General features: G+C 43.1%; 1 protein-coding gene across 1 annotated transcript in view; it reads left to right on the top strand.

The window, feature by feature from the left end:
• LOC138982890 (trichohyalin-like) overlaps positions 1-17,523 on the top strand; it is a 29,735-nt gene extending 12,212 nt beyond the window's left edge. Inside the window, exons 13-22 of the mRNA XM_070356286.1 lie at positions 353-442; positions 5,454-5,577; positions 6,736-6,882; positions 9,050-9,112; positions 9,850-10,028; positions 11,723-11,791; positions 14,541-14,691; positions 16,216-16,306; positions 16,772-16,879; positions 17,221-17,523. Of these exons, the coding sequence (XP_070212387.1) occupies positions 353-442; positions 5,454-5,577; positions 6,736-6,882; positions 9,050-9,112; positions 9,850-10,028; positions 11,723-11,791; positions 14,541-14,691; positions 16,216-16,306; positions 16,772-16,879; positions 17,221-17,381 (1,183 nt within the window). The 3' untranslated portion in view covers positions 17,382-17,523. The remainder of the gene's footprint in view (positions 1-352; positions 443-5,453; positions 5,578-6,735; positions 6,883-9,049; positions 9,113-9,849; positions 10,029-11,722; positions 11,792-14,540; positions 14,692-16,215; positions 16,307-16,771; positions 16,880-17,220) is intronic.
• The last annotated feature ends 204 nt before the right edge of the window (positions 17,524-17,727 follow it).

Raw genomic sequence — 17,727 nt, 5'->3', positions numbered from 1 at the left:
ACAGAGAGAGAGTGTGTGTGGTGTGTATTATTTGAGCATGAATGTGCACCTGTCAATGTGTCCATCTGTCTGCGTCTGCCTGTTTTTCTGTGTCTATCTCTAAGTTTGTGGGTATGTGTAGATGGGCTATTGTGTGTGTGTGTGTGTGTGTGTGTGTGTGTGTGTGTGTGTGTGTGTGTGTGTGTGTGTGTGTGTGTGTGTGTGTGTGTGTGTGTGTGTGTTTCAAAATGTCCATCTCTTCATCTTCTTTTCAATTGTCAGATTGAACGTCTGCTTGTTTATTTGTCGGTCTGCTAGTTTGTTTGGTTTGTAAGTTTAAATAACCCTTTCCTATGATTCAATTGCTTTTCAGAGCTAAGGACAAGATCTTGAAGCAGCATGAACAGAACATGCAGGCACTGTCGAACCAACTGCAGCGCAGCAAAATGAGACAACAGAAAAGGTGAATGGTCACACCTTGTCTGCTCGTTGCACCCTTGGGAATCATTTTCCTGCGATTTTGACCTTAAAAAGCTCAAAGGGACATTCACTGTACTGTGACTTGGACACTTCTGAAAAGGTTTACTCGAAAATGCTCCTTATAACTTCTTTGATTAATTAAATCAATGTGATTGATTGGTGGATGGGTGGATTAACAAATTGATTCATTGACTTGACTGACGGGCGCAGTGGCGTGGTGGTAAGACGTCGGCCCCCTAATCGGGAGGTCGTGAGTTCGAATCCCGGTCGCTGCTGCCTGGTGGGTTAAGAGTGGAAATTTTTCCGATCTCCCAGGTCAACTTATGTGCAGACCTGCTTGTGACTTAACCCCCTTCGTGTGTACAGGCAAGCACAAGACCAAGTGCGCACGGAAAAGATCCTGTAATCCATGTCAGAGTTCGGTGGGTTATAGAAACACGAAAATACCAGCATGCTTCCTCCGAAAGCGGCGTATGGCTGCCTAAATGGCGGGGTAAAAACGGTCATACACGTAAAATTCCATTCGTGCAAAAACACGAGTGTACGTGGGAGTTTCAGCCCACGAACGCAGAAGAAGAAGAAGAAGATTGGTAGTGGGGCTCGTATGTTGCAGACGCACTCATAAATCATTCACATCTTGCAACAAACATCATACTTTGTGGTATTGTTCCTTATAATTATTTAAGGGATTTCAGATACAGAGCCACTTCAGAAATCGTTTTTTTTTTGTCTTTGATAGGGAATAAAAGGCTGCATTTACAGCAGACGAAATTCGTACCAAAAGCGCTCAGCAGTAAATATTCCCAACTCAGCAAATGTAAAATTCAATGGTTTACCATGCACCAGAAGTTGTCTGTTGATAACACATGCATGACATAAATACTCTTATGGGTATTTTTGTGTTCTGGTATTTAATTTGATCGTTTTTAGAATTTTATATATCCGCAGCATGAAAATTCAAGATGGCGGCCTCCGCAACATTGCGTGTTTTGATTTGAGCGAAAACAACGTTTCTGAAGGTAAGTTTTCAAGAATACGCATCCATTCACCAATGTCACATCATTTTATTGTTTAATTCTCCCCTGGGGTCTGTTATTCATCGGGTGAAGCGCTGAAATGCAGAGTAATCTTGCAATAGCTCATCAGCTGGATTGTGATGCTGATAGATCTAGATCTATCTGTTGATTACAAGTAAGGAAATCATGATCGCCACGCTGGTGATTTTAAACAGATTAAACGAACTTTGAATAAAAGGCGAGGAGAAAGAGATTGTTCATGGTATGATAAATGATTAGTCCTGCCTACGTTAAGGACTTCCATAAGGTGGGGAGGGGTAGAGTCAAAAACTGAGTGAGGGTAGGCCAGATAGTAGGATGACCAGCTGGAGATAAAAACACTCCACTCCCCATGTCTTTACAGTGTTGTGATCAAACTTTCAAAGACGGTAGGTAACAGACAAAAGCATACAGTGTATGCTAATCAAATGAGATAAGTGGTTTTGAAAAATGAAGAGGTACCGCTCTTTGAGTTTTACAATTTTGGTTTGTTGCTTGTATCTCATCCTTTTGCTTATTTTAAGTTGACCGTGCATTGGTGTGAATTTTATTTTTACAGGATATATACAAGAGTTACACCACATGCCGGTTCCTGGGAACAAGCGTTCTGCATTTATTCCGGTGCCACAGAAGGGAGCCGATTTCACTAGTACTACTGTATCAAGGTTTGTTACCTAATACATCTTAACAGTAAGATTTTTTTATTTGTATTAATTGGAACATGTTTGCACATCATTTGTAAGCGACCTCTGTGAATTTGATGGGTTTAACGTACGAACCCTCACTATGGTCAACATTCTGTTAGCGACTGTTTGAAGCGAATAAATGTAGCGGTCAGAAAGATTCCAGAATCAGTTGGGTCATTGGAAACTGTGTTTGTTTGTTTTTTAACCTGAAACAGTAAGAATTATACGAATTCATGAAATACAATTTTCTTTCATTTTGGTCTGTTGTGTGAAGACTTGCTAACCCGGCTTTGACCGACTCTCTGAGATAGTAAACATTATTCAAATACATTCAAATAAAAATGTCACTTTTCATCTTTTGTGTGAAGGGTACCACAGGCTGATTTCCTGCACCATGGATGTAGAGGAGGCCAGACAGTCTGCTTCTCATTCCAGCTGTGTTGCGGTTTTTTTCTGCTCGTGAAGTGTATCACCACATTGCCAAAGCCATTGGCCAAGAGAAGTCACCCTGTCTGCCCATTTTGCATAGCCTTACAGGCTGTGACACTATGTCGTTCTTCAATGGTATTGGGGAATCAGAAGGCTTGGGAAGTATGGCAAGCATTTGAAGACGTCACTCAAACTTTCTTCAGGTTGTCTGCTCCTCTTTGTAAGCTGAGTACCACTGACAGGGCAGCACAAGAGCTTTTTGGTGTACATTTGTAGGACAAAACCAGCAACGTACTGGGTGTAAACAGTGCTAGACGGTACCTCTTCAGTAAAAAGAGCTGCCAAATTGACCATAATCCCCTTACAAGTGAGGTGCTGCTGCAGGACATGAGATTGAGAAGAGCCATCTACCTATTAGACTTCCAAACTCTGTGGGCTGGCAGTTCAAGGCTGGAAAGTGGGAGTCATTCTGGACGAGCTTTCAAGAGGTATCCAGCGTGTGCCGAGAACTCATGAGGTGTGCCTGCAAGAAGAGCTGTACAACAAAACACTGCAAATGCTGCTAAGAAGGACTGCAGAGCACAGCTCTCTGCAAATGTGCTTGCATGCCTGTGAAAACTGTCAGCATCTAAACTGTGCAAAAATATTATTGCACCCATTTTCATACCCCAACTCAAACTTTTATTCCTGTGTCATTTTATTCAAACTGTCTATGCCATTAAAGGCTCGCATCTTCGCTATCTGGCACATTTTTTTTTAACATCATCATTTACGCCGTCAAAATAAGGATACCCTTGACGTGACAAAGAGATGTGACAAAAACTTCGGGTACCTTTTAAAAAGCCGACGACAATTCCTGAGGCACAACTGGGTCACTGTTGTATACGAAGAGAAAGTCAACTTGATTATCCATCCAGAACAGGTTGTTTTATTTCGCCATCTTGCATATTTCTAGTGTTGTGCCATTGTACCTACTGATGTATGTGTCGATCTCACGGATGAGATGTTTATGTGTCAAATTTGAGGGATACCCAAGTCAACTAAAATCCATGTATTTTAGCAATGACCAAGTGGGTTGCGTTGAAACTTTCAGGAATGTGTGTCTACGCGCGAGGCGTAGTTCAACCGTTTGAGTACACTTTCAAATCTTCACGAAATAATATTTTAAAAACTGCCACAGGTTTGTTGACTTACATCCCACATATTTTTGACTTCGCATGTATGTATGACAGATGGTTGTTTCAAGTACTGCCAAAGTTTCTTTTGAGTATAGACACTTGCCGGAATGTGCTAGTTGTGTAAACACATGAGAACAAACAACGTTTTCGAAATACAGCGATTATGAATTTTAGTCGACTTTTGAGTTGATACATTACATTTTTATCAGTTTTATTTTGGGGGTACCCTTATTTGGGCGGCGGTCAAATAACCCATGTAAAGGCCACCTTTTATCTTAAAAGTGTTCCAGTTAGCCAAGTTGAGTGCCCTCAATAGCATACATTGAATATAACAGCACAGGAATGAATGTTTTCGTTTTGGTATGAAAATTGGTGCAATATATTTATTTTTGCACAGTTTAGGTAATCCACAAATTCTTCAACCCTGCCACCCACACCGTCCAATCATTCTCTGCACCAACAATACACCCCGCAGTGGGGCACTGCGGTTATGAAATTAAAGGCCCCTCCTGTTTTTGGAACCGCAGGAGCTTACTAGTTTGCTGTTAGGTAGATTTTTGGTTCCTCTTTCCTGTCATGCTCTCTTTTTCTTCATGAATTCTTTTCTTTTTTCTGCCTTCTTGCTCATTCACCTGTATTTTTTCCAAAAATCTCTTCTCTTGCCGCTTGTCTCGCGATTCATGTATAGTTTAATCTGTTAGTGTTCTGATGTAAGTCCAGCAGTAGATAGGTTAAGCCTATTTTAACATACTGGAAACTGGTAATCTTCCAGTAGGTATTAATTTAGTTTTACTAAAGCCTGCTGGGACACAAGTAATGGGTTAGTGCATTTGTAAACAGGAATCGCTTGACAAGTGGCCCCCTTCATCCCCCCCTTCCTCGTCCTGATATGGCTCTGCGTAGTCGGCTGGACGTTAAGCAACAAATAAACAAACAAACAAACCAACAATACATGTATTGTTTTGTTTAAAAATGTGTTTGTGTTAGTTTCTATTGCAAGAGAATGTCTTGTAGCATCAAAAATGCCTAAATACCCTTTTATTGGCGGCCATTTTGAAAATTGTAAAAAAACTACTGATTTCTTAATTTTTTCACGGTGGCTCTGTATCAGGTTTTGTTAAGCAAAAGCAAATGTCCATTTACGCCAAATTTGCTGTTAATCACATAAAGTGAAATATGCCTAACATACCCAACCGTTTACACTGGCGGCCATTTTGAAAAATTGTTTAAAAACTACCCATTTTTTTATTTTTCGCGATGGCTCTGTATCAGGTTTTGTTAAGCACATAAAACTCTTCATATTTGCTTAATTTGGTGTTTGTTGCATGATTTGAATGATTTTGCAACATAGGAGCCCCACTATGGTGGATGGGTGGATTGACAAATTGACTCATTGACTCATTGACTGCCTGACCGACTGATCAATGTGAGTACAGTGCTGCCACCCCCAATTACCCCTTTGCTTTACGGTTCCCTCAATATTAAGACCCTTTTTCCCTGATGGATTATTTCTCCTTCAATTTCTTACTATTTCTTACCTTCCCCCCCCCCCCCCCCCCCCCCCCACCAGATGAATTTATTGTTTCTCTTTTGTGCCCACCCCCTCCCCCCCCCATGTTGTATAGGCCTGTATTTGCGTGTTACAGCCTTGAGATGAAGCTCAACCAGCGACGAGCACGGCTGGTAGATCTACAGAAGAAACAAGAAGACTTGCAGAGAAGGAGTACACAGATGAACGAAAAAGATCATGAAAAACTGGAGATGGAGCTGGTATGTTTATTTTTAGCGACTCAAGTCTTTCATTTGAAAAGTTGTACAAGGATAGATAGGTATATAAATAGGTAAATGAATACAAATAATGAATGAACCAAATTATATTATTGAAATACTGGAGATGGGAAGTTTTGAACGGCCGTTGTTCTTGCCAGTGACATGGAAGATTTTCTAAGCTATGTTCATTCTCTGTATCGTAGGTGTTTGTCTGTCTGTTCACTTAAAAAATCTTTGGATCAAAGTACAGTCAATTCCGGTTAATCGGCCATCCGGATAATCTGCCAATTTTCCCTGGGACCGAATCTTTTCTTCATACGTAGTTATGTGTTAAAATGTTCGGTTAATCGGCCACTTTGGATAATCGGCCATAGTTCAGTCAGTCCCAAAAGTGGCCGATTAATAATGATTGATAATGTTTTGTTTTGTCATCAATTAAACGTTCCTGTCACTTGCCATTCTTGTGTTTTGATCTGAATTTTGGAACATTAAAATGAGCAGTCTATCTGGTTTTTTTATTTCTTGAACGGATTCTTTCATTGGAAGTTAGATAGTAAATAAAATACTAAAGGCAATACAGTGGTACGTGAAAGAATACTCTTGGAACCATGCAGCCACAAGCCATCCAACATTGCAGGTGGCAATATTGCACCACTATGCAGTTTTACCTGTACGCGTTTCCTTATACATTGGGGTTGGACGGCGCACAGTTGTCTAAGCAGAGCGTTTCAATCAATCAATGAGTCTTATATCGCGCATATTCCGTGGGTACAGTTCTAGGCACTCTGCAGTGATGCCGTGTGAGATGAAATTTTATACGGCCAGTAGATTGCAGCCATTTCGGCGCATATTTACCTTTCACGGCCTATTATTCCAAGTCACACGGGTATAGGTAGACAATTATTAACTGTGCCTAAGCAATTTTGCCAGGAAAGACCCTTTTGTCAATCGTGGGATCTTTAACGTGCACACCCAATGTAGTGTACACGGGGGGAGGTTCGGACACCGAAGAGAGTCTGCACACAAAGTTGACTCTGTGAAATAAATTTCCGCCGAACCTGGGATCGAACTCACGCTGACAGCGGGCAACTGAATACAAATCCAGCGCGCTACGGACTGAGCTATATCCCCGTTTGTCTTGTGTGTGCCTGTCTACAGGAGCGGCAGATAGCGGCAGAGTCACAGAAGCTGGAAGAGGCACGGCTAGCGGCAGTGGCGGAACTACGCAGGCAGATTGCTGCAGAGACGGCAGAAGCTCTTCGTGCCCAGGATGAGGAAATAGGACTGCTCATTGGGCGCTTACAGGTGATTTATTCATTGTTTCATTTTGTTCCAAGTGACTAACGACACTGTCCGACATCAACTTATCGAGTGTGGAAGAAAATTCTGTCACACAACAAAGCCTGAATAGCAGTTATGTCTCGCAGCTTCAATTCCGTATAGAACAAGCACATTTTGTGTGTACTCATGCTTTGACAAGTCTAACCACAGCTTTTCTTTTATGGAACTGACTAAACAAAAATAAATGATGTCTTAGTCTGTGTGAATGATGTCACAGTCTGTATTAATTTGTTAAGCATCGCACACTTTGTGACATCATTCTGTGTCAGCATGTTTGAATACCCTTACAGAAAAGAAAAGTCACAGCAAGGTTGCTGCTACAAATCGCAGAAGCAAGTTGACGTGTGCAGGTCGCGGCTTCCCACGATGTTGTCGCGAGCATCACGGGTTGCCTTGACTAGATCCTGTAGATGATGGACTTCACAGCTAGCTGTGACCTAGTCTCGGCAACAACACAAAAACTCTGGTGTTTGCTTTGGAGATCACGGCAAGATAACCGCAACAGCTGAGTAGTTTCTGGACAACACGGCTCGCTGTGACCTAGTCTCAGCAACAACACAAAAACTCTGGTGTTTGCTTTGGAGATCACGGCAAGATCACCGCAACAGCTGAGTAGTTTCTGGACAACACGGCTAGCTGTGACCTAGTCTCAGCAACAACACAAAAACTCTGGTGTTTGCTTTGGAGATCACGGCAAGATCACCGCAACAGCTGAGTAGTTCTTGGACAACACGGCCGGCTAGCTGTGACCTAGTCTCAGCAACAACACAACAACTCTGGTGTTTGCTTTGGAGATCACCGCAAGATCACCGCAACAGCTGAGTAGTTCCTGGACAACACGGCTAGCTGTGACCTAGTCTCAGCAACAACACAAAAACTCTGGTGTTTGCTTTGGAGATCACGGCAAGATCACCGCAACAGCTGAGTAGTTCCTGGACAACACGGCTAGCTGTGACCTAGTCTCAGCAACAACACAAAAACTCTGGTGTTTGCCTTGGAGATCACGGCAAGATCGCCGCAACAGCTGAGTAGTTCCTGGACAACACGGCTAGCTGTGACCTAGTCTCAGCAAAAACACAAAAACTCTGGTGTTTGCTTTGGAGATCACGGCAAGATCGCCGCAACAGCTGAGTAGTTCCTGGACAACACGGCTAGCTGTGACCTAGTCTCAGGAAAAACACAAAAACTCTGGTGTTTGCTTTGGAGATCACGGCAAGATCGCCGCAACAGCTGAGTAGTTCCTGGACAACACGGCTAGCTGTGACCAAGTCTCAGCAAAAACACAAAAACTCTGGTGTTTGCTTTGGAGATCACGGCAAGATCGCCGCAACAGCTGAGTAGTTCCTGGACAACACGGCTAGCTGTGACCTAGTCTCAGCAAAAACACAAAAACTCTGGTGTTTGCTTTGGAGATCACGGCAAGATCGCCGCAACAGCTGAGTAGTTTCTAGACAACACAGCTAGCTGTGACCTGATCAACAGCAAGATCAGAGAAGCTCCAGAGTGCTTTCTCAGGAGCTCACTGAAAGATCGTGGATAGCTGCGATGTTCTCAGGAACAAGAGCAGAATGATCACATGGATGATGGTTGAGAAATAATAGTGTGTCTTTCTGTTTTCTCTGTAAACAACTCTGTCCTGATCATTTCAGACTCATAGGCCTCACTTTTGTCTCTGTAAACAACTCTGTCCTGATCATTTCAGACTCATAGGCCTCACTTTTGAGTGGCAGCCAAACTTGTGTATAGAAATAACTTAGTCTTTTGGAATGCTGTTTGCACTATATATCCTCAATGTTGACAAATTTGTAAAGAGAAGAAACCAGTAATAGCAGGCAAAATGAAAGCAAAATGGAATGGAGGGACAATTGCGAGTTTGATTCCGTTCATGTCAAGAAAGCGTGATACATGGGTTCATAATTTTAGGTAAGCTTGGGGACATTTTAGATTCCTCAAAATACATACGTAATTTAATATTTGAAGTATGCTAGCTCCTGCCCTTACAGTGTAACTGTGAGGGTGAGTTTATAAGTGTTGTGAACATGGCAGATTCTGTTCTGTAATTTTGATTTTCAGAAACATTTCTGAGGATGTTGAAGCTGTACAGTTAAATATTTTTACCAAAATGTTCCAGGTGGGACAGGCAAGACGAAAAGCCATTCTGGAGCGACAGGACAAAACACTCAAAGAGCTTCAGGTAAGTCTGTTCGTGTGTGTGTGTGTGTGTGTGTGTGTGTGTGTGTGTGTGTGTGTGTGTGTGTGTGTGTGTGTGTGTGTGTGTGTGTGTGTGTGAGAGAGAGGGGGGGTAGAAGATTTGCATGCCTCGAATGTTAGGATAAGACAAGAGTAAAGACAGAGCAAAAATGGTGTTGTGTGTGTGTGTGTGTGTGTGTGTGTGGGGGGGGGGTGGAAGATTTGCATGCCTCGAATGTTAGGATAAGACAAGAGCAAAGACAGAGCAAAAATGGTGTTGTCTGTAGCGACAGAGTGAGCTCACGAGGTCAAAGGGAAATCATCCATCAGGCTCAGCTGCTGGAACATTCTCTGGCACTACACAGCGATTGGTCCATGTGCTACTCATTAATATGCATGAAGTTGCAGCAGGGGGATACCGATTTCCCATAAATCTCCTTGTTACTCACAAGACTTTTTAAACCCTGACAGTCCAAGTAGTGCTACAAGCAATTTTACCTCCCGGTTACTCTTTCTCTCTCCTACTTCCACTTTCTCAACTCCTCGCCTCTCTCCCTCTCTCTCTCGATCTCTCTCTATCACACTACACACACACACACACACACACACACACACACACACAAACACACACACACACACACACACACACACACACACACACACACACACACACACACACACACAACACACAGCTACACACACACACACACAGAGCACTCATTTTGCATTGTTCCTCCAAAGGATCAACTGGAAGATAAGGTAACGGCAAGCAGAGGACTGTCAGGGGGCGCAGCTGAACAAATACTGCAACAACACAACAACATCGTGGAACACCTCAACCAAAACATGCAGCGCAGCCGACAGACACAGAAGAGGCAGGTCTCAGAGAGGATCAAATTGATGAGGAAGCAGAAAGAACAGTGAGTAGGATGATTAGCCCTGTGTCCCAGCTTTTAACACTTTCTACCCCACCTATGTTGACCAAGTCTGTTTTACTTTCTACCCCACCTATGTTGACCAAGTCTTTTTTACTTTCTACCCCACCTATGTTGACCAAGTCTTTTTTACTTTCTACCCCACCTATGTTGACCAAGTCTGTTTTACTTTCTACCCCACCTATGTTGACCAAGTCTTTTTTAGCCGAGACCAGCTGTGCTGCTGCAGGTCACTCAGAATTGTAGTGACTGTGTAGTAACTGTGTATCAACACACTGGAATGCAGGCGTTAGGTAGACATTACAGGAATTAAGCGACTGAAGCTCACAGTCTGAGCAGATATATCTGTACCTGGTCAGATAGAGAGTGGGTACGGATATACCCGTACCTGGGAGACAATGAGTTAAAGGCCAACTCCGCCTCGTAAAAACAGTTCGCATCACTGTCTCAGATCTAGCCAGGCTTTAACAAACCATCAGAATAAGACTATCCCTCCACTTTAAGTTACATACCAAAACTCAACACCCTGACTTCCTGTGGTGAGTTGGAATTTTTAGATGAGTTAATTTCGAAAAAAGGCACTGGTCAGTGCGATTTAAGTAAATCATTTTTGAAGAAAATAGGACTGTGCACAGAGAGCACCCAGGATGTTCCTTTGTGGTATGTGACCAAGTGGAGGAATGGTCCTATCCCATGTAAAAGGTATGTGACCAAGTGGAGGAATGGTCCTATCCAATGTAAAAGGTATGTGACCAAGTGGAGGAATGGTCCTATCCAATGTAAAAGGTATGTGACCAAGTGGAGGAATGGTCCTATCCAATGTAAAAGGTATGTGACCAAGTGGAGGAATGGTCCTATCCCATGTAAAAGGTATGTGACCAAGTGGAGGAATGGTCCTATCCCATGTAAAAGGTATGTGACCAAGTGGAGGAATGGTCCTATCCCATGTAAAAGGTATGTGACCAAGTGGAGGGATGGTCCTATCCCATGTAAAAGGTATGTGACCAAGTGGAGGAATGGTCCTATCCCATGTAAAAGGTATGTGACCAAGTGGAGGAATGGTCCTATCCCATGTAAAAGGTATGTGACCAAGTGGAGGAATGGTCCTATCCCATGTAAAAGGTATGTGACCAAGTGGAGGAATGGTCCTATCCCATGTAAAAGGTATGTGACCAAGTGGAGGAATGGTCCTATCCCATGTAAAAGGTATGTGACCAAGTGGAGGAATGGTCCTATCCCATGTAAAAGGTATGTGACCAAGTGGAGGAATGGTCCTATCCCATGTAAAAGGTATGTGACCAAGTGGAGGAATGGTCCTATCCCATGTAAAAGGTATGTGACCAAGTGGAGGAATGGTCCTATCCCATGTAAAAGGTATGTGACCAAGTGGAGGGATGGTCCTATCCCATGTAAAAGCCTATCCAGATCGGAGACAGTGATGTGAAATGTTTCCACGAGTAAAAAGACATACCATGAGATACAACGGGTGCGATAGCCTTGTGGATAAAACATCAGCCTGCCATTTGGAAGTGTGTTCAAATCTTGGCCACGCCTGGTGGGTTAAGGATGGCGATTTTTCTTATCTCACAGGTCAACTTATGTGTAGACCTGATAGTGCCTTATTAAAATAAAATGAGATGCTTCTTTACTTCAACTGAAATCGTGTTTTTTCCCCCCAGGGAAATTGAGACACAGTTGGAGGAAGATGCTGAGGAGGATTACAATGAGCAGCAGCAGAAAGGAGCTGGGTGAGTGTTTCTGAAAATGCAGCGTGTATACTGTGTTGCAAGACAGTGGAACCTGTCTGTAATGAGAGAGATTGACCGCGAAAGGGACTGACCTAAAGTGGACGTTGTAGACAGGTGGTCGCTAAGGAAAGATGAATTATATCGAGAAAAAAACAAAAAAACATGTTTTTGGTTGGTTGTATTGGTCGGGTGGTCGTTGTCGGGAGGTGGTCGTACCAACAAAAATGCAGAGTTGCTGAGACATAATTAGTGTATAATTTCAGTTTTGCTGAAGAATGCGCAACAGATTTGCTGAGATAGTATTAGGTAAAAATACAAATGCAGTTTTTCTGAAATAATCAGACCTATAATCAAGTATGTTTTGGATGAACGCTTTGGTGTTGGTGAAGTTATTGATTAAAAACCAGATGCGAATGTCTTTCAGCAGAACAAAAATGTAGGGCCTGAGAAAAAAGTTAAATGAAAGTAATCTACTAGTCTACTTTTTAAATCCACTTCTGTATGTTCTAGCTGCCAGGGGAGGTCATCAAATTACGTTTAGAATGACTTGATTTTGTTTCCTGGGCTTTCCACCAGAGCTTTGCCCGTTGGCCCAGGCTGGGGCAGTCCCTGGACCCCGCCACTTTCCAGAGGCTTTTGTCTTCAGCTGTTCTCCAGCCTGAAGGATACCCATAAAAATAATGTTCTGTTGATGTCTTACAATATCACTGCCATGCAAATGCCAGACCGATTGTTCTTGTTCTTGTTCTTGCCATGCAAATGCCAGACCGATGCCAGAGCGCACCTTGACATTGATTGTTGTGCTGCTATACTAGCCGTCAAATGATTTTTGTGCTGGCTGTTGATCGCTGATTTATCTGTCAACACAGGTACGCCAGCTGAGCCTCAGTACGATTGTTTTCATTTGTTCTTTTCTTTCTTTCTTTCTTCCTTTGTTTTTATGGGGTCATGCCAATACGTCCCAGTACCATTGTGTCCCAGTACCATTGCGTCCCAAAAAAATGCCGTCTCATTGCGTCCCATTAAGCAATCCCATTGGGTCCCAATACCATTGGGTCCCAATGCCATTGCGTCCCGTACCATTGCGTCCCAACAAAATTGCGTGTCGATAGGTCCCAAGAAAATTGCATCTCGATACGTCCCATAAAGGAATCCCATTACGTCCCCGTACCATTACGTCCCAACACAATTGTTACTTGAGCAATGCTTGAACGCTGCGGTGGGCAGTGTGTGTGTGTGTGTGGGGGGGGGGGGTGAATGGGGAGGTGAGGTGGACACAGTGAGGTGTGGGCCGCGGAAGGGGGGACCCGCGGAAGGGGGGATGGGGTACGTGATCATCGTGGTCAGACTAGGGGAGAGAAGGGATGGGTGGGTGTGAACAGTGATTAAGGATGGAGAAGAGATAAATAAATAGACATACACACAATCTGTTAAACACATTGATTTATGAGATATTTCGTTGGTCAGACAATTTTTAATTCATTATATTTTATAATCTGATGAAAGATGACAGGTCCCTTTTTTAAGCAAGACCTTTAATTCAAGAGTCAAAATTTATTTAGATTTTAAGTGACACGTAGAAGATAACATATTGTAACAAGTATTATGACCCCTTTTTTTCCTTCATGATTTTTCATAAAGAAGAAATGTACTGTCTGATTGTGCAGTTTCCAATAATTATTCTGTGTTTGTCAATTATTGTTCTCCAGTCACACAGAGAGAGAGAGAGAGAGAGAGAGAGAGAGAGAGAGAGTGAGAGTGAGCGAGCGAGTGAGCAAGAGAGAGAGAGATAGAGAGTCACACACACACAAACACACACACACACACACACACACACACACACTGAAACACACACACGCACACACATACACAGACATACATATACACACACAAACCAGGAGTGAGAGCGAGAGAAAAAATGAGAAAGAGAGAGTCGTCAGTAAGTAGTGGTATTGACACGTAGCGATAATGACACGTAGCGCTAAAAGATGTAGTGCTGTCGACACGTTGTGATAATGAACGAATGATAGCGACGTATCGACAAATTATTTGTAGCACTAATTAACGTAGCGATAGCGGCACGTAGCACAAATGACACTCACGTAGGACAAATGACACGTAGCACAAATGACACGTTGCACTAGCGATACGCACCCGGAACCTATCGATAAATTGTTTTGGTCAATGTCTGTCCACATGTTTGTCCGACATCACCGGTACACATCTTTTTATTTTATTTTTATTTGTGAAATACTGCTATGTACCGACACGTTTTGTAATAAAAGTGCGTTTTGTAATAAATTTATTACAAATCGTGTTCGGCTTACACAATTTTTATTACAAATCGTGTTGAACGCGTTTTGTAATAAAAATTGTGTAATCCGAACACGATTTGTCAGTAATAAATTTATTACAAAACGCACTTTTATTACAAAACGTGTCGCTACACTGCTACAGTAACATCTCAGAAATTAAATTCACTAGTATTGGGACTTAATGGTACGGGGACGCAATGGCACGTAATTGTATTGGGACCTAATGGTACTGGGACGCAATGGTACTGGGACCCAATGGTATTGGGACGCAATGGTATTGGGACGCAATGGTATTGGGACGCAATGGTACTGCCCGGGACGCAATGGTACTGGGACGTAATGGTATTGGGACGTAATGGTATTGGGACGTATTGACATGTAGCCGTTTTTATTGGTGTTTGTGCTGACTATCGAATATTTGCATGTAAACACAGGTATGCCAGCCTAGCTCTGATGCAGTCGTTCCTGGAGCAGAGGCACCAGCGAGCCATGACAGAACTGGAGATCACGATGTCGGCGGAACTGGAGAAGGAGAAAGATGAGATCAACCGAAATATAGAAACAGAGCTGCAAAGAGAGCTGCAGGTAGGTGTGGCAGGAATACATGGTGCAGTGTTGTTCCCAGCCTCAGAGGGCGAAAGGTCAGCTAAACCTAGATTGAAAATACTTATACAGTGGAAGCCCCCTTTTAATATGACATTGCCGACGGGCGCTGTGGCGGGGTGGAAAGACGTCGGCCTCTTAATCGGAAGGTCGAGGGTTCGAATCCCGGCCGCGGCCGCCTAGTGGGTTAAGTGTGGAGATTTTTCCGATCTCCCAGGTCAACTTATGTGCAGACCTGCTAGTGGCTTATCCCCCTTCGTGTGTACACGCAAGCACAAGACCAAGTGCGCACATAAAAGATCCTGTAATCCATGTCAGAGTTCGGTGGGTTATAGAAACACGAAAATACCCAGCATGCTTCCTCCGAAAGCGGCGTATGGCTGCCTAAATGGCGGGGTAAAAACGGTCATACACGTAAAATTCCACTCGTGCAAAAACACGAGTGTACGTGGGAGTCTAAGCCCATGAACGAAGAAGAAGAAGAAGAATATGACAGTGCCCTGATCTCCAGTGAGTGATGCTGCCTGTTTTTGAGTGACATCTTAACCAAGAGCTGTTGGCTGTGTCTGCGTGGTCCCTTGTTTGCATTCGCCAAGAACAGTTGTAACCTTAACAGTGATTTCCTAAGTGAATCCTTTCAATATAACTGACCAAGGGTCAGTACATCCAAGTTACGTGCAACACAAATAGCAACTTCTGTTTAATGCTCTGCCCAAAAGCTATCCTTAATTGACCCTGAAGTTGACTTTGCAAAGATTTCGCAGATACCCCCCAAAGTCTTTTTACTGGAAATTCAGTGCCAAAGTCTTTTTACTGGAAATTCAGTGCCAAAGCTTTGTGCAGTGAGCTTCGCGAAGTAGACTGAGTGACGTCGACTTTACCCAATTAATGTCAGGCTTAAGAGATGTAAGAAAGGCTGAAGTTTAAAGGTGGTCGTCTACATTTTTGCTATTTTTCAATAATCTTATGGTTAGATTTCACTAAAATGTTATGTCAGATGATGAATGAACCATGGGAAAAAAAGTTATAGAAAAAAAAATATATGTAAAACATTTTTTTTTGGGGGGGGGGAAGTGTTAGAGTAACACTTCCAATGTTTTCTTTTCCATGTGCAGAGACCATGTGCTTTGCCTATAAATATCGACCAATCAAATTCATGTCACCATGCTGACAGCCACACCCACACACTCACAGCAACAGTTTGACACTGCATGGGTATTGAAGCGCTGTCCACACTTTTTTTTAAACAAACGAAATGCACGGTATTTGAGAGGAGTTTTGCCCTCAGCATTTTCCAAACAAGGATATCCTACTATAAGTACTACGCTGGAATACCACAATGAATTTTCAAGCGGCTACCCTGGCTTCGTCCTTCCTGATCGAAAGGGGGTGTATTGTTGATATGTGTAGGTAATAGACTCAGCATTTTAATGGTCAAATGTCAATTTCTGTATAAAAATGTAGACAAGGACCTATAATGTGATGTGTGATACAACCCTGTTTCAGGCCCAGAGACAGAGCCTGTTGACCAATCTGGCTGCTGTCAGCAACCTGTCGCACAAAGAGCTGGAAGATGCCGTGGATGCTGCTGTCACAGGTATGACTGTATGCTTATACTCATAGTCATCGTCATCATCATCACCATGCATTAAAGTTGTTTTCTTCATCATGCATCATCAGCGTATTCACTGTCATCATTATCAGCAGCGTCGTCGTCGTCATCATCATCAGCAGCGTCAGCGTCGTTGTCATCATCAGCGTCGTCATCGTCGTGGTGATCTCTGTCCTATTCCAGTTACCTGGCCTCAAAGGGGGTGCAGCAAGTTGCACATGAATGTAGGATCCATAACTTTCTCTTTTGCAGCCATACATGAAAAACAAAATGGCAAAGAGGTTTCATTTGATGAGTATGTACAGAAAAAACTAGCTCAAATTGTCCTTTTCTGCGTAAAATAGTCCATCTTGGCAAGACTGGGTTGTGAGGCTCATCGTCTCCCAGAGCTTGGAGTGTTCTGAATCTGACATCATTATTGGAACATTTTCTTGTGCATGCTTGTTGCAGGCAAGCACAGTGAGAAGCAAGCCAAGCGTCTAGCTAAAGACCTGAAGCAAGGCATTGAGAGGGCAAAGACGTCCATGAGTATGGAGTACGGTGCTGGAGACAGACAAGGTATGTGTACATACAGAGTTCTTAGGCATGGTACATTGAATACAGGAGTATACATTACGTTTCTGTGACTCTGTGTGTCTGTGTGTGTACTTGTGGTTGTGTGTGTGTGTGTGGTTTTGTGTATGGTTGTGCGTGAGTGTGTGCTTGCATGAATGAGTGCATGCTTGCGTGCCTGCCTTGCCTGCCTGCCTGCCTGTCTGTCTGTCTGTAAGTCTGTTTGCTGGTCTGTCTCTCTGTCTCTCTGTTATGTCTGTGAATTTCTCAAAAAATGTAGGTCCTACATGTCATACCTTTGAAAAAAATATCTTAAATTTATACACATTACTTTTTGTGTGTGTCAGGCCTGGACTTTCGTCGCACCAGAACTGACCTAGAAGAAGGGGATGTGGAACAGGGAGGAGCAGCACAACATGCCAGGAGGCCGGCATCTGGCAAGCGATTCATGAAAAAGAAACCTGCCTTCGCTATGGACATACACGAAAATGGAGATGATGACTTCTAGAAAGGCAGTTGATCAGCCTAAATGGAGATGATGACCTCTAGAAAGGCAGTTGATCAGCCTAAATGGAGATGATGACCTCTAGAAAGGCAGTTGATCAGCCTAAATGGAGATGATGACCTCTAGAAAGGCAGTTGATCAGCCTAAATGGAGATGATGACCTCTAGAAAGGCAGTTGATCAGCCTAAATGGAGATGATGACCTCTAGAAAGGCAGTTGATCAGCCTAAATGGAGATGATGACCTCTAGAAAGGCAGTTGATCAGCCTAAATGGAGATGATGACCTCTAGAAAGGCAGTTGATCAGCCTAAATGGAGATGATGACCTCTAGAAAGGCAGTTGATCAGCC

Source organism: Littorina saxatilis, linkage group LG12 (assembly GCF_037325665.1).
Source record: "Littorina saxatilis isolate snail1 linkage group LG12, US_GU_Lsax_2.0, whole genome shotgun sequence".
NCBI classification, from domain to species: domain Eukaryota; kingdom Metazoa; phylum Mollusca; class Gastropoda; order Littorinimorpha; family Littorinidae; genus Littorina; species Littorina saxatilis.
This window is presented reverse-complemented; position numbering and strand designations above follow the sequence as displayed.